The sequence below is a fragment of the Mycteria americana genome, unplaced genomic scaffold (genome assembly GCF_035582795.1).
Source record: "Mycteria americana isolate JAX WOST 10 ecotype Jacksonville Zoo and Gardens unplaced genomic scaffold, USCA_MyAme_1.0 Scaffold_219, whole genome shotgun sequence".
Lineage (NCBI taxonomy): Eukaryota > Metazoa > Chordata > Aves > Ciconiiformes > Ciconiidae > Mycteria > Mycteria americana.
This window is the reverse complement of record NW_027445559.1, coordinates 5,434-31,111: the sequence shown is the minus strand read 5'-3', so window position 1 is coordinate 31,111 and position 25,678 is coordinate 5,434. Positions and strand designations below refer to the sequence as shown.

The 25,678-nt window shown below is 70.0% G+C and overlaps 1 protein-coding gene across 1 annotated transcript; it reads left to right on the top strand.

The window, feature by feature from the left end:
- Window positions 1–1,440: 1,440 nt before the first annotated feature.
- Window positions 1,441–24,696, top strand: LMTK3 (lemur tyrosine kinase 3). The gene is given in 22 exon segments (XM_075489604.1): window positions 1,441–1,454; window positions 3,495–3,626; window positions 5,735–5,864; window positions 5,985–6,129; window positions 7,624–7,700; window positions 7,791–7,909; window positions 8,022–8,109; window positions 9,692–9,733; window positions 9,735–9,841; window positions 11,325–11,409; window positions 12,968–13,089; window positions 14,983–15,132; window positions 16,226–16,344; window positions 16,347–16,499; window positions 16,502–16,898; window positions 16,949–17,104; window positions 18,443–19,136; window positions 19,408–20,629; window positions 21,517–21,875; window positions 22,783–22,870; window positions 23,469–23,609; window positions 24,329–24,696. Coding segments are annotated over 22 exon segments (4,557 nt in total). The 3' UTR covers window positions 24,346–24,696.
- Window positions 24,697–25,678: the final 982 nt, after the last annotated feature.

Genomic DNA, 25,678 nt, shown 5'->3' with positions numbered 1-25,678 from the left:
TCACCGTGTGTGTCCATGGGTGTCACCGTGCCTGGACACGTGTCCCCTGGGTGTCACCGTGTGTGTCCATGGGTGTCACCGTGCCTGGACACGTGTCCCCTGGGTGTCACCGTGTGTGTCCACGGGTGTCACCGTGCCTGGACACGTGTCCCACGGGTGTCACCGTGTGTGTCCACGGGTGTCACTGTGCCTGGACACGAGTCCCACGGGTGTCACCGTGTGTGTCCACGGGTGTCACCGTGCCTGGACACGTGTCACTCGGGTGTCACCGTGTGTCCACGGGTGTCACGGTGGCCGGCGGTGGGACCGGGGGTGTCCCCTGGGTGCTCCACTGGCCTCCGGCGGGGCGGGCGGAGACGTGGGGACACAGAGGGACCCGCAGGTGACACGTGTCCGGGCCAGGTGACACCCGTGAAGACAGGCGGTGACACACTCGGACGTGCACGGTGAGACGTGGCCACAGATGGTGACACACGTGGACACACGGTGACACCCAGGGGACACGTGTCCAGGCACGGTGACATCCGAGTGACACATGTCCAGGCACGGTGACACCCGTGGCCACACACGGTGACACCCGTGGCACACGTGTCCAGGCACGGTGACACCTGTGGACACACGGTGACACCCAGAGGACACGTGTCCAGGCACAGTGACACCCGTGGACACACACGGTGACACCCAGGGGACACGTGTCCAGGCACAGTGACACCCATGGACACACAGTGACCACCCAGGGGACACGTGTCCAGGCACGGTGACACACCTGTGGACACACGGTGACACCCAGGGGACACGTGTCCAGGCACGGTGACACCCGTGGCCACACCCGGTGACACCCGTGGGACACGTGTCCAGGCACGGTGACACCCGTGGACACACACGGTGACACCCAGGGGACACGTGTCCAGGCACGGTGACACCTGTGGCCACACCCGGTGACACCCGGGTGACACGTGTCACCGTGGGTGACCTGGGTGACGGTGGAGTTGTCCCCTCAGCCCCGTCACTGGTGGGACACTGGTGCCACCACGGAGGGACATCAGCGTGGGACGTCCACCTTGGGGACAACCGAGAGAGCCCGCCGGTCCCGCTGGACACCAGGTTGCCCAGCGGCCACCGAACGTGGCACGGGTGGCCCGGGCTTTGTCACCCGCGGGTGGAGGTGGCACCGGTGGGACACGCTGGGTCCCGTCCTGTCTCCCAGTATGGCGGAACTGGAGCTACTGGTGCCACCCCAGCCCGGGGGCCACCGAGGGGAGGGGACAGAGGGGACAGGGGTGGCACCAGCCTGGAGAGGGGGACCTGGGGGACGGAGAAGGAGGGGACCGGGCTCTGCTGGTGACAAGGGACAGGGCGGGAGGGAGGTGGCACCATCAAGGCCACCAGCTGGTGGCCACGGCCGTGGGGGACACGCTGGTGGTGGCCCGGCTCGAGGACATGGTGGCCCCCACGTCCCCCGTTGTCCCTCCTGCGCATCCCCCGCTCTGTCCCCTCGTGTCCCCTCCCTGCCCACCCCCTTGTCCCCTCGTGTCCCCTCCACGTCCCCCTCGTGTCCCCCTCCCTCTCCCCTGTGTCCCCCCCCACGTCCACCTCCTTGTCCCCTCTGGTGTCCCCCAGTGTCCCCTCCTGTCCCCCTCTCCGTCTCCCCGTGCCCCCCTGTGTCCCCAATGTCCCACTCCCTGTCCCTCCATGTGCCCCTCTGTGTCCCGTGTCCCCCCCAGGTCCCCTCTCTGTCCCCCCGTGTCCCCTCCCTGCCCACCTCCTTGTCCCCTCGTGTCCTCTCTATGTCCCTAATGTCCCCCCATGTCCCCTCACGTGTCCCCTCCGTGTCCCCCCATGTCCCCTTATGTCCCCCCGTGTCCCCTCCCTGTCCCCCCATGTCCCCTTATGTTCCCCCATGTCCCCCCCGTGTCCCTTCCCTGTCCCCCCCGTGTCCCCCCATGTTCCCTAATGTCCCCCCCCGTGTCCTTCCCCGTGTCCCCCCGTGTCCCCCCATGTCCCCCGCGTGTCCCCCCGTGTCCCCTCCGTGTCCCCCCATGTCCCCTTATGTCCCCCCCGTGTCCCTTCCCTGTCCCCCCCGTGTCCCCCCATGTTCCCTAATGTCCCCCCCGTGTCCCCCCGTGTCCCCCCATGTCCCCCGCGTGTCCCGTCCCTGTCCCCCCCGTGTCCCCCCCCGTGTCCCTTCCCTGTCCCCCCCGTGTCTCCCCATGTTCCCTAATGTCCCCCCGTGTCCTCCCCCGTGTCCCCCCATGTCCCCCCCGTGTCCCCTCCCTGTCCCCCCCCGTGTCCTCCCCCGTGTCCCCCCATGTCCCCCGCGTGTCCCCCCATGTCCCCCCCGTGTCCTTCCCCGTGTCCCCCCATGTCCCCCCCGTGTCCCCCCCGTGTCCCCCCCATGTCCCCCGCGTGTCCCCCCCATGTCCCCCCATGTCCCCCCCCGTGTCCTTCCCCATGTCCCCCCATGTCCCCCCCGTGTCCCCCCCGTGTCCCCCCATGTCCCCCCCCGTGTCCCTCCCTGTCCCCCCGTGTCCCTTCCCTGTCCCCCCGTGTCCCCCCATGTCCCCCCCATGTCCCCCCCGTGTCCCCTCCCTGTCCCCCCCGTGTCCCCCCCCGTGTCCCCCCATGTCCCCCCCGTGTCCCCTCCCTGTCCCCCCCGTGTCCCCCCATGTTCCCTAATGTCCCCCCCGTGTCCCCCCCCGTGTCCCCCCATGTCCCCCCGTGTCCCCCCCCCGTGTCCCCCCCCGTGTCCCCCCCGTGTCCCCTCCCTGTCCCCCCCCGTGTCCCCCCATGTTCCCTAATGTCCCCCCCCGTGTCCCCCCCGTGTCCCCCCATGTCCCCCCCGTGTCCCCCCCCCGTGTCCCCCCCCCGTGTCCCCCCCCGTGTCCCCCCATGTCGCCCCCGTGTCCCCCCCGTCCCCCCTCTCCCCCCATCCCCCCGCGCCCCCCGCCCCGCCCCCCCGTGGTACCCAGCCCCGTCGCCATGGCAACCCCCTGCATCCCGCGCCCCGCCCCGCGCCGGGAGGGCGGCACCCGCGCTGACTGACAGCCGCAAACACCAATAGGAGGCGGCGGCCGGCGGGGCGGGGCCGGGGGGGCGGGGGGGGGGGGCAGCAGCGCTCCCGCACGGCCGCGCCGCCGCCTCCTCGGCCGCCTCCGCCGCCCCGACCCCCCCGGGCCCCGCCGCCGCCCCCCGGCACCCCCCCGATCGCCCCCCTATCGCCCCCCCCCCCATTGACCGCCCCCCCCCCTTGGCCCCCATCCTCGCTCCTGCCTCCCCCACCCCCCTTCCAGCGCCCCCATTGTCCCCCCGCCCCCTCTACCCCCCCCCTTAGACCCCCCCCCCATTCCCCCTCATCCCCCTTATTGCCACCCCCCCCCCCCCTTTTCCACACCCCCCCCCCCCCCCCAGCCCCAGGATGGCAACCGGCCGCCCCCCCCCCGCCCGGGCCGCCCCCCCCTCGGCCGGGCCCCCCCCCCCGCCCGCCCCCCGTTAAGGCCCCAGCGGGGGCCGGGATGCGGCGGCCGGGGCCCCCCCCCCTCCTGCCGGCCGCCGCCGCCGCCGCCGCCGCCGCCATGGCCTCGCTCGGGCCCCACGGCGTCCTGGGGGCCCCCCCCGCCCCGCGGTGAGTCCTGCGCCCCGCACCGCCCGCCGGCCCTCCGTCCGTCCGTCCGTCCATCGCCACGTCCATCCAGCCCCACATCTCTCCGTCCATCCGTCCGTCCAGCCAGCCCCCCATCCATGCATCCATCCAGCCCCACGGTCATCTGTCCCCACGTCCATCCAGCCCCACGTCCGTCCGTCCGTCCGTCCTTCGCCACGTCCATCCAGCCCCATGTCCATCCATCCGTCCGTCCATCCATCCAGCCCCACGTCCGTATGTCCGTCCGTCCAGCCAGCCCCATGTCCATCCATCCATCCATTGCCATGTCCAGCCAGCCCCACGTCCGTCTGCCCATCCGTCTGGCCAGCCAGCCCCACATCCGTCCATCCGTCTGTCCAGCCAGCCCCACATCCATCCGTCCCCACATCCATCTGTCTGGCCAGCCAGCCAGCCAGCCAGCCCCATGTCCGTCTGTCCAGCCAGCCCCATGTCCCTCTGTCCATCCATCACCACATCCATCCAGCCCCACGTCCATCTGTCCATCTGTCCGTCCAGCCAGCCCCACATCCATTCAGCCAGCCAGCCCCATGTCCATCTCTCCCCACGTCCGTCCGTCCCCATGTCCGTCTGTCCCTCCCTCCATCCATCCATCCAGCCAGCCCCACGTCCGTCCGTCCATCTGTCTGTCCACTCAGCCCCACATCCACCCCGTCCCCACATCCGTCCGTCCACCCAGCCCCATGTCCATCTGTCCCCACATCCGTCCGTCCCCAGCATCCGTCTGTCCATCCATCCAGCCAGCCAGCCCCACGCCCGTGCATCCGTCTGTCCGTCCGTCCGTCCATCCAGCCCCACGTCCCTCTGTCCATCCATCGCCATGTCCATCCAGCCCCACATCCCTCCGTCCCCACGTCCATCTGTCCATCCATCCGTCTGTCCAGCCAGCCAGCTCCACGTCCGTCTGTCCAGCCAGCCCCACGTCCATCCAGCCCCACATCCGTCTGTCCCCACGTCCGTCTGTCCCCATGCCCATCCACCTCCACATCCTTCCCTATGTCCGTCTGTCCCCGCGTCCCTCCATCTCCATGTCCGTCAGCCCCGTGTCCATCCCCCGTGTCCCTCTGTCCCCCCAGCCGTCCCCACGTCCGTCCGTCTGTCCGTCCCTCCCCACATCCCTCTGTCCCCCTGTCCCTCCGTCCCTCTGTCTTGCCCCCCCCCCCATCTCTGCCATCTCATCCCCCAGCCCCCCCTTGTCCCCAACCCCCCCCCCCGTGTCCCCAACCCCCCGGTCCCCCCAGCCCCCCTTGTCCCCAACCCTCTGTTGTCCCCATCCCTCCGCCATCCCAATTCCTCCGTTGTCCCCAGCCCCCCCACCCCCCCTTGTCCCCATCCCCTCTCCCCCCCCCCCCCCGCTGTCCCCGGCCCTCCGGTGTCCCCAGCCCCCGCCGGTGTCCCCAGCCCCCAGCCCCCCCGTCCCCGTCCCCCCTCGTCCCCATCCCCCATTGTCCCCAGCCTCCCGTTGTCCCCATCCCCTGTCCCCCCCCCCCCGTCCCCCGCGCCCCCAGCCCTCCGGCCCCCTGTTGTCCCCCCCCCGGCCCCCCCATTGTTCCAGCCCCTGTCCCCCCTTGTCCCCAGCCCCCCTGTCCCCCCCCCCGCCCCCTCCCCGTCCCCTCCGTCCCCCTCCTGGGAAAGGGGGGGGCTGGGGGAGGGGAACCCGGGCGTCCGGACCCCCCCAACGCATCCCCGGGGCAGGATCGGGCCCATGGGGGGGGTGGACACCCCCCCCCCCTCCCGGGGCTTGACTGGATGGAAAGGGCTGAGGGCCCCCCCCCCCCCCTTGGGACCCCCCCACCCATGGGACATCCCCACCCCCGGGCCCCCCACCCATAGGTGTCCCCCACCCCCCCATGGGACCCTCCCCATACAGGACCCCCCCCCCATCCCCATGGGACCCCCCCAAAATCCCCCCCCCAAGCCCCATGGGTGTGTCCCCCCCCCCCAGACAGGGTGCCCCCCCATCACCCCAAGGGCCCCCCCCCATCCCCTCCCCCCACCTCCCCCAGCCTCGGGGTGCACCCCACCACCATGGGGCCCCCCAAAACTGCTTCTCCCCCCTCCCCCCCCCCCAGGGAGCCTCCCCCGGGGCGGGGGCCGCTGCCCCCCCCCCTACGCCGTGGTGCTCATCTCCTGCTCGGGGCTGGTGGCCTTCGTCCTCCTCCTCCTCACCTGCCTCTGCTGCAAACGGGGCGACGTCGGCTTCAAGGTGAGCGACCCCCCCCTTCCTCCCCCCAATCATTCTGGGAGATGGGGGAGGGGTAGGGCCACCCCTTGATGACCTCTGACCCCCCCCCCCCAACACCCCTCCCCCCCCGGGGGGACCCAGGAGTTCGAGAACCCCGAGGGGGAGGAGGACTCGGGGGAGTTCACGCCGCCGGCGGAGGAGACCTCGTCCTCCCCGTCCCTGCCCGACGTCTACGTCCTGCCCCTGGGTGAGGTGGGGGGGCCCGGCCCCCCGCCCCCCCCCGCCGGTAAGGGGTGCTGGGGGGTGGGGGAGGGCAGAGGGAAGGGGTGGGGGGCACCCAATGGGCGCTCGCTGGGCTCCAAGGGGGGTTCTAGGTCACCCAATGGGTGCCTTGGGGTGGGTGAAGGGGGGTTCTAGGTCACCCAATGGGTGCCTTGGGGTGGGTGAAGGGGGGTTCTAGGTCACCCAATGGCTTGGGGGGACTCTATGGGGGTTCAGAGGCACCCCACAGATGCTGGTGGGGTCCAAGGGGGGTTCTAGGTCACCCACTGGGTGCTTTGGGGTGGGGAAGGAAGGGTCTAGGTCACCCAATGGGTGCTTTGGGGTGGGTGAAGGGGGGTTCTAGGTCACCCAATGGGTGCCTTGGGGTGGGTGAAGGGGCGTTCTAGGTCACCCAATGGCTTGGGGGGGCCCTATGAGTGCTCAGAGGCACCCCACAGACACCAGGGGGGCCCTATGGGTGTTCTAGGTCGCCCAACAGGTGCTTTGGGGTGGGGAAGGAAGGGTCTAGGTCACCCAATGGCTTGGGGGGACTTCATGGGTCACCCAACGGCTTGGGGGGGGGCTATGGGTGCTCAGAGGCACCCCACAGATACCAGGGGGGCTCTATGGGTGTTCTAGGTCACCCAGTGGGTGCTTTGGGGTGGGTGAAGGAAGGGTCTAGGTCACCCAATGGCTTGGGGGGGGCCTATGGGTGCTCAGAGGCACCCCACAGATACTGGGGGGGGAGCTAAGGGTGTTCTAGGTCACCCAATGGGTGCTTCAGGGTGGCTCGGGGGGGTTCTAGGTCACCCAACAGCTTGGGGGGACCCTATGGGTGCTCTAGAGCCCCCCCATGGGTGATCTAGGCCCCCCCCCCCACTGGGTGACTCCCCACGAGCTCCTTGTCACCCTTGGGGGCTCTGTTTGGCATCGGGGGGAGGGGGGGGGCACCCAGCATTTGGGGGGGGCACTCAGGATTTTTGGGGGGGGGCACCCAGCATTTGGGGGGGCCCCACCCTGGAGCGACACCAAACTGGGGCAGGCGCCGGTGGCCCAGAAACGTCACCCGGTGCTGATCAAAGGGGCGACGCGCGGCAGCGCCGAGACGCTGGCGGCTGAGATTGGGGGGACCCCCCCCCCAAAACGCCCATCATGGGGGGGGGGGGGGGGCTGAGCCCCCCCCCCCCCCCAATATATCCTGCCCCATCATTTGGGGGTGCTGGGTCCCCCCCAATGGGTCCTGTCCCACTGCAGGGGGTTCTGATGGCTCCAGGGCACCCTGGGGGGGGGGGGGGGGGGCAGAGTTTGGGGGGCCCCCCCTGCACCCCTAAACCCCCCTTGTACCCCAACCCCCCCACCCCAACTCCCCCTGCACCCCAAACCCCCCTTTGCACCCCAACCGTCCCATAACCCACCCTCCCCCTGCACCCCAACCCCCTCCCCGCACCCCAACCCTCCCCCGGACCCCAAATCCCCCCCCCCGGACCCCCAACCCCCCCCCCCGTACCCCCAATTTCAGACCCATCGAAGCCCCCGGGTTTGAGCCGGCAGCAGCTGAGCTACCTCCAGGAGATCGGCACCGGCTGGTTCGGGAAGGTGAGGGGGGGGGTCGGGGGGGGGTCTGGGGGGGGTGTAAGGGGGGGGGTCACCCCCCTGAACCCCAAAATTTCCTGCCCCCCCCCCCAGGTGATCCTGGGGGAGCTGTTGGGGGACGCCAGCCCGGCGCAGGTGGTGGTGAAGGAGCTTCGAGCCGGCGCCGGAGCCCCCGAGCAGCGACGCTTCTTGGCCGAAGCTCAACCCTACCGGTAGTTGGGGGGGGGGCTGGGGGGGCACCCCAGGAATTTGGGGGGGACCCAGGTGTCCGGGGGAGACCCAGGAGTCCGGGGGGGTGATGGGACCCCCCCCGATGCTTTGCAGGAGCCTCCAGCACCCCAACCTGCTGCAGTGCCTGGGGCTGTGCGGGGAGAGCGGGCCGCTGCTGCTGGTCATGGAGTACTGCCAGCTGGTGAGCGCTCGCACGAGGGCTGCGCACGAGGGGCTTGTGCGCAGGGGGGTTGCACGAGGGGGGTTGCACGAGGGGGTTTGCGTGAGGGGTTTTGCACAGGGGGTTTTGCACAAGGGGTTTTGCACAAGGGGTTTTGCACAGGGGGCTTTGCACGAGGGGTTTTGCACGAGGGGTTTTGCACGAGGGGTTTTGCATGAGGGGTTTTGCATGAGGGGTTTTGCACAGGGGGGTTGCACAAGGGGTTTTGCACAAGGGGTTTTGCACAAGGGGTTTTGCACGAGGGGTTTTGCACAAGGGGTTTTGCACAGGGGGGGTGCACAAGGGGTTTTGCACGAGGGGTGTTGCACAGGGGGGTTGTGCACAGGAGTTTTGCAAGAGGGGTTTTGCACAAGGGGTTTTGCACGAGGGGTTTTGCACGAGGGGGTTTGCACGAGGGGGTTTGCACAGGGGTTTTGCACAAGGGGGTTTGCACAGGGGTTTTGCACGAGGGGTTTTGCACAAGGGGGTTTGCACAGGGGTTTTGCACAGGGGGTTTTGCACAAGGGGTTTTGCACAAGGGGGTTTGCACAGGGGTTTTGCACGAGGGGTTTTGCACAGGGGTTTTGCACAAGGGGTTTTGCACAGGGGGGTTGCACAGGGGTTTTGCACGAGGGGTTTTGCACGAGGGGTTTTGCACAGGGGGGTTGCACAAGGGGTTTTGCACGAGCGGTGTTGCACAGGGGGGTTGTGCACAGGAGTTTTGCATGAGGGGTTTTGCACGAGGGGTTTTGCACGAGGGGTTTTGCACAGGGGGGTTGTGCACAGGGGTTTTGCACGAGCGGTGTTGCACAGGGGGGTTGTGCACAGGAGTTTTGCATGAGGGGTTTTGCACAAGGGGTTTTGCACGAGGGGTTTTGCACGAGGGGTTTTGCACGAGGGGTTTTGCACAGGGGGGTTGTGCACAGGGGTTTTGCACGAGGGGTTTTGCACGAGGGGTTTTGCACAGGGGGGTTGTGCACAGGGGTTTTCCACAAGGGGTTTTGCACGAGGGGGTTTGCACGGGGGGGTTGTGCACAGGGGTTTTCCACAAGGGGGTTTGCACGGGGGGGTTGTGCATAGGGGTTTTGCACAGGGGCTTTGCACAAGGGGGTTGTGCACGAGGGGTTTGCACGAGGGGTTCCCATGGGGGGTTTTGTGCACAGGGGTTTTCCACGAGGGGCTTTGCACGAGGGGTTTGCACAGGGGGCTCACACGCGGGGGGGCTGCACGGGTGGGGTTGTGCACAGGGGCTTTGCACGAGAGGCTCACACGGGGGGGGGGGGGAGTGGCACGAGGGGTTTGCACGAGGGCGCTTGTGCCCAGGGGCTTTGCACGGGGTGGGGGTGGGGGGGTGCACGAGGGGGTTTGCGCACGGGGGCTTTGCACCAGGGGCTCACACGGGGGGATTTGCACGGCGGGGGTGCACGAGGGGGTTTGCGCGTGGGGGCTTTGCCCCCTTCCCCACTGCCCCCCCCGCACCCTCCATGACCCCTGGGACCCATGACCCCCCCTGTGTCGTGTCCCCCCCCCCCGTGTCCCGTCCCCCCCCCCCCCCCCCCCGCAGGGGGACCTGAAGCGATACCTGCGGGCGCAGCGGGGGGGCCGGGGGGGGGACACCGGAGCTGCCCCCCCGCGACGTGGCCACGCTGCAGCGGTTGGCGCTCGAGGTCACCCTGGGGCTGCGACACCTTCACCGCCACGGCTACGTCCACAGGTACCCCCGGGGTGGGGAGGGGCTGCGACATCTGGGTCCCCTGGGGGTGGGGGAGAGGGGGTCCGGACCCCTGGATCCCCCTGGGTGGGGAGGGGCTGCACATCTGGGTCCCCTGGGGGTGGGGGAGAGGGGGTCCGGACCCCTGGGTCCCCCTGGGTGGGGAGGGGCTGCACATCTGGGTCCCCAAGGGGTGGGGGAGAGGGGGTCCGGACCCCTGGGTCCCCCTGGGTGGGGAGGGGCTGCACATCTGGGTGCCCAAGGGGTGGGGGAGAGGGGGTCCGGACCCCTGGGTCCCCCTGGGTGGGGAGGGGCTGCACATCTGGGTGCCCAAGGGGTGGGGGAGAGGGGGTCCGGACCCCTGGGTCCCGGAGGGGTGGGGGCTGGGACACGTGGGTCCCCTTGGGGTGGGGGAGAGGGGGCCCGGACCCCCGGGTCCCTCCGGGGGGGGCTGGAGTGGGGGAGAGGGGGTCCGGACCCCTGGGGGTGGGGAGGGGCTGGGACATCTGGGTCCCCTTGGGGTGGGGGAGAGGGGGTCCGGACCCCTGGGTCCCCTCACACAGAGGGGAGGGGGCTGGGGGGGGTCCCCAAGGGGATGTGGGGGTCTCCCCAGACCCCTGGGTCCCCCCTGGGTTAGGGGGTGTCCCCCCCCACATGCCTGGGTATCTGGGGGGGGGGGGGGGAGGGTCCCCAGATGTTTGGGTCCCCCCCCAGCCAGCCGGGTCCCCCTGGGGTGGGGTCCCCCCCAGATACCTGGGTCCCCCCCAGCTCCCTGGGTCTCCTCGGGGGTGGGGGTTCCCCTTGGGGTGGGGGTCCCTCCCCGGACGCCAGGGTCCCCTTGGGGTGGGGGTCCCCCGGATGCCTGGGTCCCCCCGGGGGTGGGGTCCCCCCCAGATGCGTGGTCCCCTTGGGGTGGGGTGCCCCCCCGGACGCCAGGGTCCCTTTGGGGTGGGGTCCCCCCCCGGATGCTGGGGTCCCCCCCCGGACGCTGGGGTCCCCTTGGGGTGGGGTCCCCCCCCAGATGCCTGGGTCCCCTTGGGGTGGGGGTCCCCCCCCGGACGCCGGGGTCCCCTTGGGGTGGGGTCCCCCCCAGATGCGTGGTCCCCTTGGGGGTGGGGGGTCCCCCCCGGATGCCGGCGTCCCCTTGGGGTGGGGTCCCCCCCCAGACGCTGGGGTCCCCCCCCGGACGCTGGGGTCCCCTTGGGGTGGGGGTCCCCCCCCGGACGCCGGGGTCCCCTTGGGGTGGGGTCCCCCCCAGATGCGTGGTCCCCTTGGGGGTGGGGGGTCCCCCCCGGATGCCGGCGTCCCCTTGGGGTGGGGTCCCCCCCTGGACGCTGGGGTCCCCTTGGGGGTGGGGTCCCCCCCCGGATGCCTGGGTCCCCCCGGGGGTGGGGGTTCCCCGGATGCCTGGGTCCCCTTGGGGTGGGGTCCCCCCCGGGACGCCGGGGTCCCCCCCGGACGCCTGGGGGCTGAGCGGGTCCCGCAGCGACCTGGCCCTCCGCAACTGCCTGCTGACCTCGGAGCTGACGGTGCGGCTGGGGGACTACGGGCTGGCCCACAGCAACTACCGGGTGGGTGGCACCTGCGGGGACAGGGGGACACGGGGACACGGCCAGGAGGGGGACAGGCATGGGGGGGACACGGGGACGGGGACCAGCCAGGATGGGGACAGGGATGGGGACCAGCCAGGACAGGGGGACATGGGGACATGGCCAGGAGGGGGACAGGGATGGGGGGGACATGGGGATGGGGACCAGCCAGGACAGGGGGACATGGGGACAGGGACCAGCTGGGATGGGGACAGGGACAGGGGGACACAGGGACGGGGACCAGCCAGGACAGGGGGACACGGGGACATGGCCAGGAGGGGGACAGGCATGGGGGGGACATGGGGACGGGGACCAGCCAGGATGGGGACAGGGATGGGGACCAGCCAGGACAGGGGGACGTGAGGACAGGGACCAGCCGGGATGGGGACAGGGGGACACAGGGATGGGGACCAGCCAGGACAGGGGGACACAGGGACATGGCCAGGAGAGGGACAGGCATGGGGGGGGACACGGGGATGGGGACCAGCCAGGATGGGGACAGGGACAGGGACACACAGGGACGGGGACCAGCCAGGACAGGGGGACATGGGGACAGGGACCAGCCAGGACGGGGACAGGGACAGGGGGACACAGGGACGGGGACCAGCCAGGACAGGGGGACATGGGGACAGGGACCAGCCAGGATGGGGACAGGGACACACAGGGACGGGGACCAGCCAGGACAGGGGGACATGGGGACATGGCCAGGAGGGGGACAGGGATGGGGGGGACATGGGGATGGGGACCAGCCAGGACAGGGGGACATGGGGACATGGCCAGGAGGGGGACAGGGATGGGGGGGACATGGGGACGGGGACCAGCCAGGATGGGGACAGGGATGGGGATCAGCCAGGACAGGGGGACATGGGGACAGGGACCAGCCGGGAGGGGACATGGGGACCAGCTGGGTTGGGGACAGGGATGGGGACCAGTCGGAAGGGGGGGACACGGGGACAGGGACCAGCCAGGATGGGGACAGTGGTGGCGGGACACAGGAATGGGGACCAGCTGGGAGGGGACATGGGGACCAGCTGGGATGGGGACAGGGGGACACGGGGATGACCAGGATGGGGACAGGGACAGGGGGACACAGGGACGGGGACCAGCCAGGACAGGGGGACACAGGGACCAGCTGGGTTGGGGACAGGGACGGGGACCAGCCAGGATGGGGACAGGGATGGCAGGACACAGGAACGGGGACCAGCTGGGAGGGGACAGGGGGACACGGGGATGACCAGGACAGGGACAGCAATGGGGACCAGCCAGGATGGGGGGGACACGGGGATGGGGACCAGCAGGGAGGGGACACAGGGACGGGCTGTGCTGGGGACAGGGACCAGCCAGGACGGGGTGACAAAGCTGGGGACCCACCAGGACAGACCCAGGGGTCTGGGGACACGTTGGGGACAGGGACCCACCGGGACGGGGCCAGGAGCCTCAGGACCAGTTGGGGACAGAATTGGGACTGCTGGGATGGGCGGGGCCAGTCTGGGGCCAGGGTTGGGGACAACGGGTGACACCCCACCCCACCCCCCCCCAGGAGGACTACTACGTGACCCCCGAGCGGCTGTGGGTCCCCCTGCGCTGGGTGGCCCCCGAGCTGCTGGCCGAGACCCGGGGGACCCTCGCGGTGGCAGAGCAGAGCAAGGAGAGCAACGTCTGGTGAGTCGGGGACACCGGGGGACATGGGGGACACCGGGGGACATGGGGGACACCGGGGGACACCGCGGACACCAGGGGACATCAGGGACACCGCCAGCCCAGTGGCACAGCGTGGCGGTGTCACCCTGTCCCAGTGCTGGGGTGTCCTGGTGGGGCGGGGGGATGGGGTCCTGGTGTCACGGTGTTGGGGTGTGACGGTGTTGGAAGGTCCCGGTGTCACCGTGCTGGGCTGTGACGTCACAGTGTCAGAGTGTTGGGGTGTGATGGTGTTGGAAGGTCCCAGTGTCACCGTGTTGGGCTGTGACGTCATGGTGTCAGAGTGTTGGGGTGTGACAGCATCCTGGTGTCACCGTGTTGAGGTGTGACGGTGTTGGAATGTCCCAGTGTCACCATGTTGGGCTGTGACATCATGGTGTCAGAGTGTTGGGGTGTGACAGTGTCCTGGTGTTGGAAATGCCCGGTGTCACCATGTTGGGCTGTGATGGTGCCATGGTGTCACCGTGTTGGGCTGTGATGATGTCACAGTGTCAGAGTGTTGGGGTGTGACGTCATGGTGTCACGGTGTTGGGGTGTGACGGTGTTGGAAGGTCCTGGTGTCACCGTGCTGGGCTGTGACGTCATGGCGTCAGAGTGTTGGGATGTGATGGTGTTGGAAGGTCCCGGTGTCACCGTGCTGGGCTGTGATGATGTCACGGTGTCAGAGTGTTGGGGTGTGACAGCATCCTGGCGTCACGGTGTTGGGGTGTGACGGTGTTGGAAGGTCCCGGTGTCACTGTGTTGGGCTGTGATGGTGTCACAGTGTCAGAGTGTTGGGGTGTGACATCCTGGCGTCACGGTGTTGGGGTGTGACGGTGTTGGAAGGTCCCGGTGTCACCGTGTTGGGCTGTGATGGTGTCACAGTGTCAGGCTGTTGGGGTGTGACAGCATCCTGGTGTCACCGTGTTGGGCTGTGACGTCATGGTGTCAGAGTGTTGGGGTGTGACAGCATCCTGGTGTCACGGTGTTGGGGTGTGACGGTGTTGGAAGGTCCCAGTGTCACCGTGTTGGGCTGTGATGATGTCATGGTGTCAGAGTGTTGGGGTGTGATGGTGTCCTGGTGTCACCGCGCTGGGCTGTGATGGTGTCACGGTGTCAGGGTGTTGGGGTGTGACAGCATCCTGGTGTCACGGTGTTGGGGTGTGATGGTGTTGGAAGGTCCCGGTGTCAGGGTGCCGCGGTGCCCACCTGTGATGGCGTTACGCTGTCCCGGTGTCCCGGTGTCCCGTTGTGCCTTGCAACAGCTGCGCGGTGCCCAGGCGGGACGGCGTTGCGATGCCGCGGTGCCGGATGGGACGGTGCCCAGCGTGACGGTGTCGGGGTGCCGCGATGCCGCGGTGGTCCCTGGCACGAGGGTGTTGCGGTGGCACGGTACCCAGTGCGACGGTCCCTGCTGTCACGGTGTTGCGCCACGGCACCCGACGCGGTGGTGCCGATGTCACGGTGTTGCGATGCCGCGGTACCCAGCACGACGGTCCCCGGTGTGATGGCGACAACCGTCACGGTGTTGCGATGCCGTGGTACATCACGTGCCGGTGACAAGCGTCGCGGTGTTGTGACGCCGTGGTACCTGATGTGCCAGTGCCGGGCGTCACGGTGTCGCGACGCCACGGTAGCCGACGTGACGGTCCCTGGCACGACGGCGACAAGCGTCACGGTGTCGCGACGCCACGGTAGCCAACGTGCTGGTGCCAGGTGTCACGGTGTTGCAACGGCGCCGTACCCAGCACGACGGTCCCCCGGCGCGACGGCGACGAGCGTCACGGCGTCGCGATGCCGCCGTACCCGGCGCCACGGTCCCCGCGGCGTGGCCGGGCGCCGGCGGTGACAGCGCCGGTGTCACGGTGTCCCCGTCAGGTCGCTGGGGGTGACGCTGTGGGAGCTGTTCGAGCTGGGGGTCCAGCCCTACCGGCACCTCTCGGACCAGGAGCTCCTCGGCCGCCTGATGCGCCGGCGCCCGCTGGCCCTCGGCCGCCCCCGCCTCCGCCTGCCCCACGCCGACGGCTGGTGAGTGGGGGGACGCGGGGGGGACGCGGGGGGACGCGGGGACCCCCCCGCCCCCCCCCCCCCCCCCCCAGCCACACCCGCCTGCCGGCTGTGTCCTCCCGTCTGTCCCTGTCTCCCCATGGTGGTGGGTGCCCGTCCCCGGGGGGGCCCCGTCGCTGTCCCTGTCCCCCCTCTTCCATGCCATCCCCACCCCTGGGGTGTCCCTGTCCCCATCCCCGGGGTGTCCCTGTCCCCACCCCTGGGGTGTCCCTGTTGTCCCCCACCACCATGCCATCCCCATCCCTGGGGTGTCCCTGTCCCCATCCCCAGGGTGTCCCTGTCCCCCTGTGGTGGTGGGTCCCCACCCTGGGGTGTCCCCACCCCTGGGGTGTCCCTGTCCCCCCATGGTGGCCAGTACCCATCCCCAGGGTGTCCCTGTCCCGAGGGTGTCCCTGTCCCCCTGTGGTGGTGGGTCCCCACCCCAGGGTGTCCCTGTCCCCCCATGGTGAACAGTTCCCATCCCTGGGGTGTCCCCATCCCCGGGGTGTCCCCATCCCCGGGGTGTCCCTGTCCCCAGGGTGTCCCTGTCCCCAGGTAGTTGTGGGTCCCCATCCCCGGGGTGTCCCTGTCCCCATCCCTGGGGTGTCCCTGTCCCCAGGGTGTCCCTGTCCCCACGTAGTTGTGGGTCCCCATCCCCGGGGTGTCCCTGTCCCCACCCCTGGGGTGTCCCTGTCCCCAGGGTGTCCCTGTCCCCACGTAGTTGTGGGTCCCCATCCCCCGGGGTGTCCCTGTCCCCCCCCCTGGGGTGTCCCCGTCCCTGGGGTGTCCCCACCCCTGGGGTGTCCCTGTCCCCATCCCCGGGGTGTCCCTGTCCCCAGGGTGTCCCTATCCCCACATAGTTGTGGGTCCCCATCCCCGGGGTGTCCCTGTCCCCACCCCTGGGGTGTCCCCGTCCCTGGGGTGTCCCCACCCCCGGGGTGTCCCCGTCCCCCCATGACGGTGAACCCCCACCCCTGGGGTGTCCCCCTCGGTGTGTGGGGGGGTGCGTCCGTGTGTCCGTGTCCCCTCCGACACCCACCGGCGGGGGGCGGGGGGGCGGGGGTGTCACCCACAGGTTCGGGGTGCTGCAGTCCTGCTGGCGCCCGCCCCCCCAGCGTCCCCTCCCTGGAGGAGCTGCACCGCCGGCTGAGCACCCTCCTGCGGGGGTCCCCCGGGGGGGTCCCCGGCCCCGGCCCCCCCCCCTCGCCCCCCCTCCGCCTTCCCCCTCCTCGACGCCTTCCCCGGCCCCGACCCCGAGGACGTCCTTACCGTCACCCAGAGCAGTCGGGGACGTCTGGCCTTCGAGTGTCTTTGGGAACGTGCCCGGGGGGGGCGCGCCGGTGGGGTGCCGCCCCCCCCAAAATCGTCCCGGTACCTTGGGGGACCCCCGGGGTGCTGCCGGTGTTGGGCGCCCGTAGCCCTTCGGGGACCAGCGAGTACTACATCCGCCTGGAGGAACACGAAGGCGGGGGGGACGCGGTGGGGACGGTGGCCACCTCCGGCCCCCCCGTCGTCCCCGACCGTCGCGGGGGGCTCAACCCCTTTCGGGGGGTGCAGGAGACGGCGCTGATGGGGGGGGCCGGGGAGGGGTGGGGGGAGCGCAGCTCGGCGGGGAGCACGGCCGGCAGCGGGGGGAGCAGCCCCCGGCGTCCCCTGGCTTGTCCCCTCTGCCGGGGGGACGAGGAGGGGGACGACGGGGACGCCCCCCCCGCCCCCCCTGTACCTGCGCCCTGGCCCGCGCCGAGGTGGTGCGGGGGTGGCGGGAACGGGGGGCCCCCCTGCGCCCCCGTTGTGACAGCGCCGGGGACGACTCGTCCCTGCGGGCCGAGAGGGGCTCCTTGGTGGAGTGTCCGGCGGCCACCGAGGTCACCGAAGCCACCGAGGCCGCCGGTCACCCCGGGATTTGGGGGCCGGAGGGGCGGGGGACAGGGGTGGGGCGAGATGAGGTGGCACCGTGGGGACAGGAGAGGTCGTCGATGACCAGAGAGGTGGCACCTGGGGCGCGAGGGACGTCCCCTTTGGAACTGGAGGTGGCCCCGTGGGGACAAGAGCGGTCTTCGTTGGCACGAGAGAGGCCGCCGTTGACGCAAGGGACGTCCCCTTTGGCATTGGAGATGGCCCCGTGGGGACAAGAGAGGCCACCGCTGACCAGAGAGGTGGCACCTGGGGCGCGAGGGACGTCCCCTTTGGAACTGGAGGTGGCCCCGTGGGGACAAGAGAGGCCAGCGCCGACGCAAGGGACGTCCCCTTTGGCATTGGAGATGGCCCCATGGGGACGAGAAAGGTCTTCGTTGACCCAGGAGAGGTCACCGTTGACGAGAGAGGTGGCACCTGGGGCGCAAGGGACGTCCCCTTTGGAACTGGAGGTGGCCCCATGGGGACAACAACAGAGGTCTTCGTTGACCCAGGAGAGGCCACCGTTGACGCAAGGGACGTCCCCTTTGGGACTGGAGATGGCCCCGTGGGGACAAGAGAGGTCTTCGTTGACTCAAGAGAGGCCACCGTTGACAAGAGAGATGGCACCTGGGATGCACGGGACGTCCCCTTTGGCATCGGGGGTGGCCTCGTGGGGACAAGAGAGGTCATCGTTGACGCAAGAGAGGCCACCGCTGACCCAAGGGACGTCCCCTTTGGCACTGGATACGGCCCCGTGGGGCCAAGAGAGGCCACCGGTGACCAGAGAGGTGGCACCTGGGGCGCAAGGGACGTCCCCTTTGGCACTGGAGATGACCCCATGGGGACAAGAGAGGTCACCGTTGACCCCAGAGTTGGCAGCGCTGACACGAGTGACAGCACCATGGGGCCAAGAGATGCCGCCGTTGACACGAGAGGTGGCACCCGGGGCACAAGGGACGTCCCCTTCGGCACCCCAGATGGTCCCGTGGGGACAAGGAATGTCACCTTTGACACCAGAAACGGTGCCTGGGACACAAGGGACGTCCCCTTTGGCACCAGAGGTGCCCCCGTGGGGACAAGAAAGGCCACCGCTGACGGGAGAGGTGGCACCTTCGGCACCAGAGACATTCCCCTGGGGACAAGAGATGTCACCTTTGAGAGGAGAGACGGCGCCCAAGACACAAGGGACATCCCCTTTGGCGGCAGAGGTGGCCCCATGGGGTCACGAGATGTCACCTTCGTCACGAGGGACGTCCCCTTTGGCGGCAGAGACGTCCCCATGGGCACGAGAGACGGCACCCGGGGCACAAGGGACGTCCCCTTGGGCGTACGAAATGTCCCCTTTGGCACGAGAGACGGTGCCCCGGGGGACACGGGACGTCCCCTGCGGCACCAGAGACGTCCCCGTGGACACGAGAGACGTCACCTACCCCACGAGAGATGGCACCTGGGGTACAAGGGACATCCCCTGCGGCACCAGAGACGTCCCCGTGGACACGAGAGATGTCACCTACCCCACGAGAGATGGCACCTGGGGTACAAGGGACATCCCCTGTGGCACCAGAGACGTCCCCGCGGACACGCGAGACGTCACCCACCCCCCGAGAGATGGCACCTGGGGCACAAGGGACGTTCCCTTTGGCATCAGAGACGTCCCCGTGGACACGAGAGACGTCCCCTTCGTCACAAGAGACGTCACCTTCGTCACGAGGGACGTCCCCTTGGACAGAGGTGACGGCGCCAGGGGCACGAGGGACGTCCCCGTGGGCACGCTGGACAGACGTGACAGCGCCTGGGGCACCGGGGAGGTCCCCGTGGACACAAGGGACAGCGCCCCGGGGCACCAGGGACGTCCCCGAGGGAGGGTTTTCCCCAGGGGGGGTCCTTGGGGACCCCCGCCAGGGTCCCCCTTCCCGGGCGCCAGCATCCCCGTGGCCGTGGCCATGCCACCGCTGGCCGCGCTGGCCGAGGGTCCCGAGGAGGAGAAGGTGGCCCTGGTGCCCGGGGTTCTCGGGGACCCCCTCGGGGACACCCCCGCGGTCACCCCTCGGCCAGACAGGGCCACCCAGGGCGGCGCCCCAAGGGGGGACGTAGGGAGGTGCCAAGGGACGTCCCCAAAGGGGTGCCCAGAGACGTCCCCAAAGGGGTCTCCAGAGGGGGGGCCAGAGGGCTGCCAAGGGATGTCCCCAAAGGGGTCCCAAGCGAGGTGCCAAGGGACATCCCCGAAGGGGTCTCCAGAGATGTCCCCAAAGGCGTCTCCAGAGATGTCCCCAAGGGGATCCTCGGAGATGTCCCCAAAGGGATCCCCAGAGAGGTGCCATGGGATGTCCCCAGAGATGTCCCCAAAGGGGTCCCCAGCAGGGTCCCCAGAGAGGTGCCAAGAGATGTCCCCAAGGAGATGCCAAGAGATGTCCCCGTCGGGGTCCCCAGAGAGGTGCCAAGAGATGTCCCAAGGAGATGCCAAGAGATGGCCCCAAAGGCGTCCCCAAAGACGTCCCCGTCGGGGTCCCCAGAGAGGTGCCAAGAGATGTAGGGACGTCCCCACGGAGCTGCCCAAGGGGCTCCTCGGGGCGGTGTCCAGAAGGGGACCCGAAAAGGTGTCCCAAGAGGTCCCCAGAGAAGTGTCCCAAGAGGTCCCCAAAAGGGTCTCTGAGGAGGTGCCCAGAGATGTCCCCAAAGGCGGCCCTGGAGAAGGTCCCCAAGGGGTCCCAAGGAGGTGCTCAAAGTCCCCAACGGGGTCCCCAGCCAGGTCCCCAAAGGGGTCGCCGGGCAAGGGTCCACCCAAGTCCCCGAAGCGTCCCCGAGGAGATGCCAAGAGATGTCCCCAAGGAGATGCAAGAGATGTCCCCAAAGGCGTCCCCAAAGAGATGCCAAGAGATGTCCCCAAGGAAATGCCAAGAGATGATGTCCCCAAAGGTGTCCCCAAAGAGATGTTCAGAGATGTCCCCAAAGGCGTCCCCAAGGAGATGCCAAGAGATGTCCCCAAGGAGACGCCAAGAGATGTCCCCAAGGAGACGCCAAGAGATGTCCCCAAAGGCGTCCCCAAGGAGACGCCAAGAGATGTCCCCACAGGGGACCCAGACGAGGTCCCCAAGAGGGTCCCCAGCCAAGCTCCCGGGGGAGCCATCCCCAAAGGGACCCCCCGAGGCGTCCCCGTCCCCAAGGGCACCCCCGTCCCCGCTGGGCCAGCGCCCCGGGGACAGCGGCTACGAGACGGAGACGTCCCCGTCCCCCGCGGCAGGGGCCGGTGGCGGTGGCGCCGCCGGGGCGGCAGCGACCCCGGGGACCCCCGTGCCCCGCCGCGGGCAGGGGGACAGGGACGGGGACGTCCCCGGGGCCACCGCCGAGGGGGGGTTCGTGGTCCAGGTGTGCCAGGAGCGGCTGCAGGTCACCCTGCGCGAGGACGTCACCCGAAATCTGCTGGCACCCCGGGGACAGGACGGGCGCCCCGAGGCGCCGGGGCGGGGGGGGGCCGGCGGAGGGCGGGGGGGGGACAACGGCAACGGCGCCGCCGCCACCGACGTCCCCGTCCCCGCGGCCACCCCCGTCCCCGCGGCCACCCCCAGCAGCGCCGACATCCGAGGTGGGTGAGGGACGGGGGTGGGGGGCGAAGGGGGGGGGGGGGTTGGGGGGCAGGAAGGGGGTGGGGGGGTCCCGGTGTGGTGCATTGTGGGAAGGGGGGCACCTTCCTGCCCCCCCCCCCCTTTTGACTCTTTTTGTCCCTTTTCTCTGCCCCCCAACCTGCCCCACGGCCCCCTCTAAACTCCCCCAATCTTGCCCCACTGCCCCCTAACCTGCCCCATGGTCCCTCTCTGCCCCCCAACCTGCCCCACTGCCCCCCCACTGCCCCCTCTACCCCCCCCAATCTTGCCCCACGGCCCCCCAACCTGCCCCACTGCCCCCCTAACCTGCCCCTACAACCCCTCTCTGCCCCCCAACCTGCCCCACGGCCCCCTCTAACCCCCCCAACCTGCCCCATTGCCCCACTCTGACCCCCTCTAACCCCTCCAATCTTGCCCCACTGCCCCCCAACCTGCCCTACAACCCCTCTCTGCCCCCCATTGCCCCCTAACCTGCCCTCTAACCTGCCCTACAACCCCTCTCTGCCCCCCATGGCCCCCTAACCTGCCCCACTGCCCCCCTAACCTGCCCTACGGCCCCTCTCTGCCCCCCTAACCTGCCCTACAACCCCTCGCTGCCCCTCCCTGCCCCCTAACCTGCCCCACTATCCCCCTAACCTGCCCTACAACCCCTCTCTGCCCCCCAACCTGCCCCACTACCCCCCTCACCTGCCCTACAACCCCTCTCTGCCCCCTAACCTGCCCTCTCTGCCCCCCTCACCTGCCCTACAACCCCTCCCTGCCCCCTAACCTGCCCTACGGCCCCTCCCTGCCCCCTAACCTGCCCCACTGCCCCCCTAACCTGCCCTACAACCCCTCTCTGCCCCCCCCCCCCCCCCCCCCCCCCCAGCGAAGGCCTCCCGCCTCTCTCTCCCCCTGCCTCCCCTGGCCCTGCGGCCCTTCCCCCGCCGCGGCCCGCGGGCCCCGCGCTGGGAAACGGCCGAGGCGCGGGGGCCGCCGGAGGAGGAGGAAGAGGAGGAGGAAGAGGAGGACGAGGACGAGGAAGAGGAGGCCGAGGAGGCGGCGGCGGCGGGCGGGGGCGGCCCCGCGGGGCCGGTGGTGCCGGTCGTGGTGACCCGCTGGGACGGGCGCGGCCTCCGGGGCCTCCTCAAGTCGCCGCGGGCCGCGGCGGAAGCGGAAGCGGCGCTAGCGCGCAAGCGCAAGATGGTGTCCTTCTTCGATGACGTCACCGTCTACCTCTTCGACCAGGTGGGCGGGGACGACGCTCATAGGCGGGAGGGGCGGCGGGAGGCACCGCCCAGGGGAGGAGGGGAGGGGGCGGAGACAAAGGGAGGGGGCGGAGACAAAGGGGGAGGAGACAAAGGGGGGAGGAGACAAGGGGAGGAGACAAAGGGAGGGGGCGGAGACAAAGGGGTGAAGACAAAAGGAGGGGAGGAGACAAAGGGAGGGGAGGAGTCAAAGGGGGAGGAGACAAAGGGAGGGGAGGAGTCAAAGGGGCAGAGACAAAGGGAGGGGGTGGAGACAAAGGGGGAGGAGACAAAGGGAGGGGAGGAGACAAGGGGGAGGAGACAAAGGGAGGGGGCGGAGACAAAGGGGTGAAGACAAAAGGAGGGGAGGAGACAAAGGGAGGGGAGGAGTCAAAGGGGGCGGAGACAAAGGGAGGGGCGGAGACAAAGGGGGAGGAGACAAAGGGAGGGGAGGAGGCAAAGGGGGGAGGAGACAAAGGGAGGGGAGGAGACAAAAGGGGGAGGAGACAAAGGGGGAGGAGACAAAGGGAGGGGAGGAGACAAAAGGGGGAGGAGACAAAGGGGGAGGAGACAAGGGGGGAGGAGACAAAGGGAGGGGGCGGAGACAAAGGGGGTGAAGACAAAAGGAGGGAAGGACTCAAAGGGGGCGGAGACAAAGGGAGGGGAGGAGACAAGGGGGGAGGAGACAAAGGGGGAGGAGACAAAGGGAGGGGGTGGAGACAAAGGGGGGAGGAGACAAAGGGGGGAGGAGACAAAGGGAGGGGGCGGAGTCAAAGGGAGGGGAGGAGACAAAGGGAGGGGAACAGACAAAGGGGGAGGAGACAAAGGAGAAGAGGAGACAAAGGAGGGGAGGAGACAAAGGGGATGGGGGCGTGGTCGGCGCTGAAAGGCTCCGCCCACCCGCGCAGGAGACGCCCACCAACGAGCTGAGCTGCCAGAGCGCCGCCGAGGGGGAGGAGGCGGAACCCGACGCTTTTGCGCCCCCTGGCGGAATCGGTGGGTGCTGCCGCCGCGGGGGAGGACCAAAGGAGGGGTCGTGGGGGGGGGGGGGGAGGTCCCGCCCTATAGCGGGGGGTCCTGGGTCATGGGGGGGGGGGGGGGGCCTCAGCCCCATGTATGGGGGTCCTGAGCATTGGGGGGGGGTCTCTGCCCTATAGTGGGGGATCCTGGGGCTTGGAGGGGGTTCCTGACCCATGGGGGGGGGGTCCCTGCCCCATAGCGGGGGGTCCTGGGGCTTGGGGGGGAGGCTCAGCCCCATATATGGGGGTCCTGAGCATTGGGGGGGGGGGTGTCTCTGCCCCATAGCAAGGGGTCCTGGGTCATGGGGAGGGTCTAGGGGTCATGGGAGGGGGTCTCTGCCCCATATCAGGGGGGGTCTTTGGCCCGGGGGGGGGGGTTCCTGCCCCATAGCGGGGGGTCCTGGGTCTTGGGGGGGGAGGCTCAGCCCCATATATGGGGGTCCTGATCATTGGGGGGGGGTGTCTCTGCCCCATAGCGGGGGGGTCCTGGGTCATGGTGGGGGGGTCTCTGCCCCATAACAGGGGGGGTCCTGGGCATTGGGGGGGGGGGTGTCCTGACCCCCAACGCCCCACAGGAGGGGTCTTCGAGTGGGAGGAGGAGCAGGGCCCCCCCGGCCCCCCCCTGGGTGGGGACCCCCGACGTGGCACCCGCTTCACCGTCTGCCCCGCCCTGGAGCCCCCCCGGGGCCCCCCCGAGCCCGAGCGCCCCACGGCCCGTGAGTGGGGGGGCAGAGCTGGGGGGCTGGGGGGGCAAAGGGGCAAATTGGGGGGGGCTGGGGGGGTCCCAGGGGGCAGATAAGGGAGTTGGGGGGGGCAAAGGGGCAGATAAGGGGGGCTGGGGGGTCCCGGGGGGGAGATTTGGGGGGCTGGGGGGGTCAAAGGGGCAAATTTCGGGGGGCTGGGGGGTCCCAGGGGGCAGATAAGGGGGGTGGGGGGGGCAGAGGGGCAAATTGGGGGGGCTGGGGGGGTCCCGGGGGGAGATTTGGGGGGCTGGGGGGGGGCAAAGGGGCAGATCCGGGGGTACTGGGGGGCAGATGTGGGGGGCTGGGGGGGCAGAGGGGCACATTTGGGGGGGCTGGGGGGTCCCAGGGGGCAGATAAGGGGGGTGGGGGGGGGCAAAGGGGCAAATTGGGGGGGCTGGGGGGTCCCGGGGGGGAGATTTGGGGGGCTGGGGGGGGGGCAAAGGGGCAGATCCGGGGGTACTGGGGGGCAGATGTGGGGGGCTGGGGGGGCAAAGGGGCAAATTTGGGGGGGCTGGGGGGTCCCAGGGGGCAGATGGGGGGGGCAGAGGGGCAGATAAGGGGGGCTGGGGGGGCCCGGGGGGAGATTTGGGGGCCTGGGGGGGGCAGAGGGGCAGAGTTGGGGGGCTGGGGGGGGAGGGGTGGTCTGGATCCGGGGGTACCTGACCCCGCCCCCCCCCCCCCCCCTTTTCCAGCCCCCATCGAGAACTGAGCCGGGGGGGGCCGGAGCCCCTCCCCCACTCCATCGCAGCCACTTTGGGGGGCCCCCCCCGCTGCCCCTCCCCCCCCAGGCCCCCCCCAAGCCCCGTGGCGGGAGGGGGGGGGAGGGGCACGGCCGGATTTGTGGGGTCCTCGCCCCTCCCCCCCCCCCCGCTCCTTTTCTACAGTGACTTTGGGGGGGGTGTGGGGAAATGGGGGAGCCCCCCCTCACCCGGTGCCAAAATGGGGGGGCCCCCCCCGCCCCCTCCCCCAGACCCAGCAAGGGGGGGCCCTGCCCCCATGTAGCCCCCCCCGGTGCCAAACTTGGGGGTCCCGAGGATGAACCCCCCCCGGGGTGGGGGAGGGGTGGATTGGGGGGGGGGGAGGGTCAAGGTGGGGGGGGGGCATTAAAAAAAAACTCCAGGCCTGGCTTTTACTGGGAACGGCGTGGTGTGTACTGGTTTGTACTGGGGGGGGACTGGTTTGGACTGGAGGGGGGCGACTGGTCTGTACTGGGAGCTGGGGATCCCCAACTGGTCTGTACTGGGAGCTGGAGACCCCTAACTGGTTTGGACTGGGAGGTGGCAACTGGTTTGTACTGGGAACCAGGGACCCCCCCAACTGGTTTGGGCTGGGAGGGGGCGACTGGTCTGTACTGGAGCTGGAGACCCCTAACTGGTTTGGACTGGGAGGTGGCAACTGGTTTGGACTGGGAACCAGGGACCCCCCAACTGGTTTGGGCTGGGAGGGGGCGACTGGTCTGTACTGGGAGCTGGAGACCCCTAACTGGTTTGGACTGGGAGGTGGCAACTGGTTTGTACTGGGAACCAGGGACCCCCCAACTGGTTTGGGCTGGGAGGTGGCAACTGGTTTGTACTGGGAAGCAGGGACCCCACAACTGGTTTGGGCTGGGAGGGGGCGACTGGTCTATACTGGGAGCTGGGGACCCCCAACTGGTTTGGACTGGGAGCTGCAGACCCCTAACTGGTCTGTACTGGGAGCAGTGGGGGCTGTGGGGCAGAGCCGCCGTAGCGGGGGGGGGAGGGGCAGTTGTGCCACCCCTCCCCCACCCCACCCCCCCGCCCTGAGCCGCTCTGATCCCCCCCCTCCCAGTAAGCCCAGTAAAACCATTAAGCGCCACTGGCCGGGCCCGGGCGGCCGCGGGGAGCGAGCGTGCGAGGGGCCGGGGGCTGTCGCACACGCGTGTGCGCAGGTACGGGGGCTGCGGGGGTCGCACACGCGTGTGCCGGGGGGGGAGGGGGGGGGCGAGGCAGGAGGGCCCCGCGTCGCACACGCGCGTGCGAGGGGAGGCCGCCGGCGCGGGGGCGGGGGGGGGGGGGCGGGGG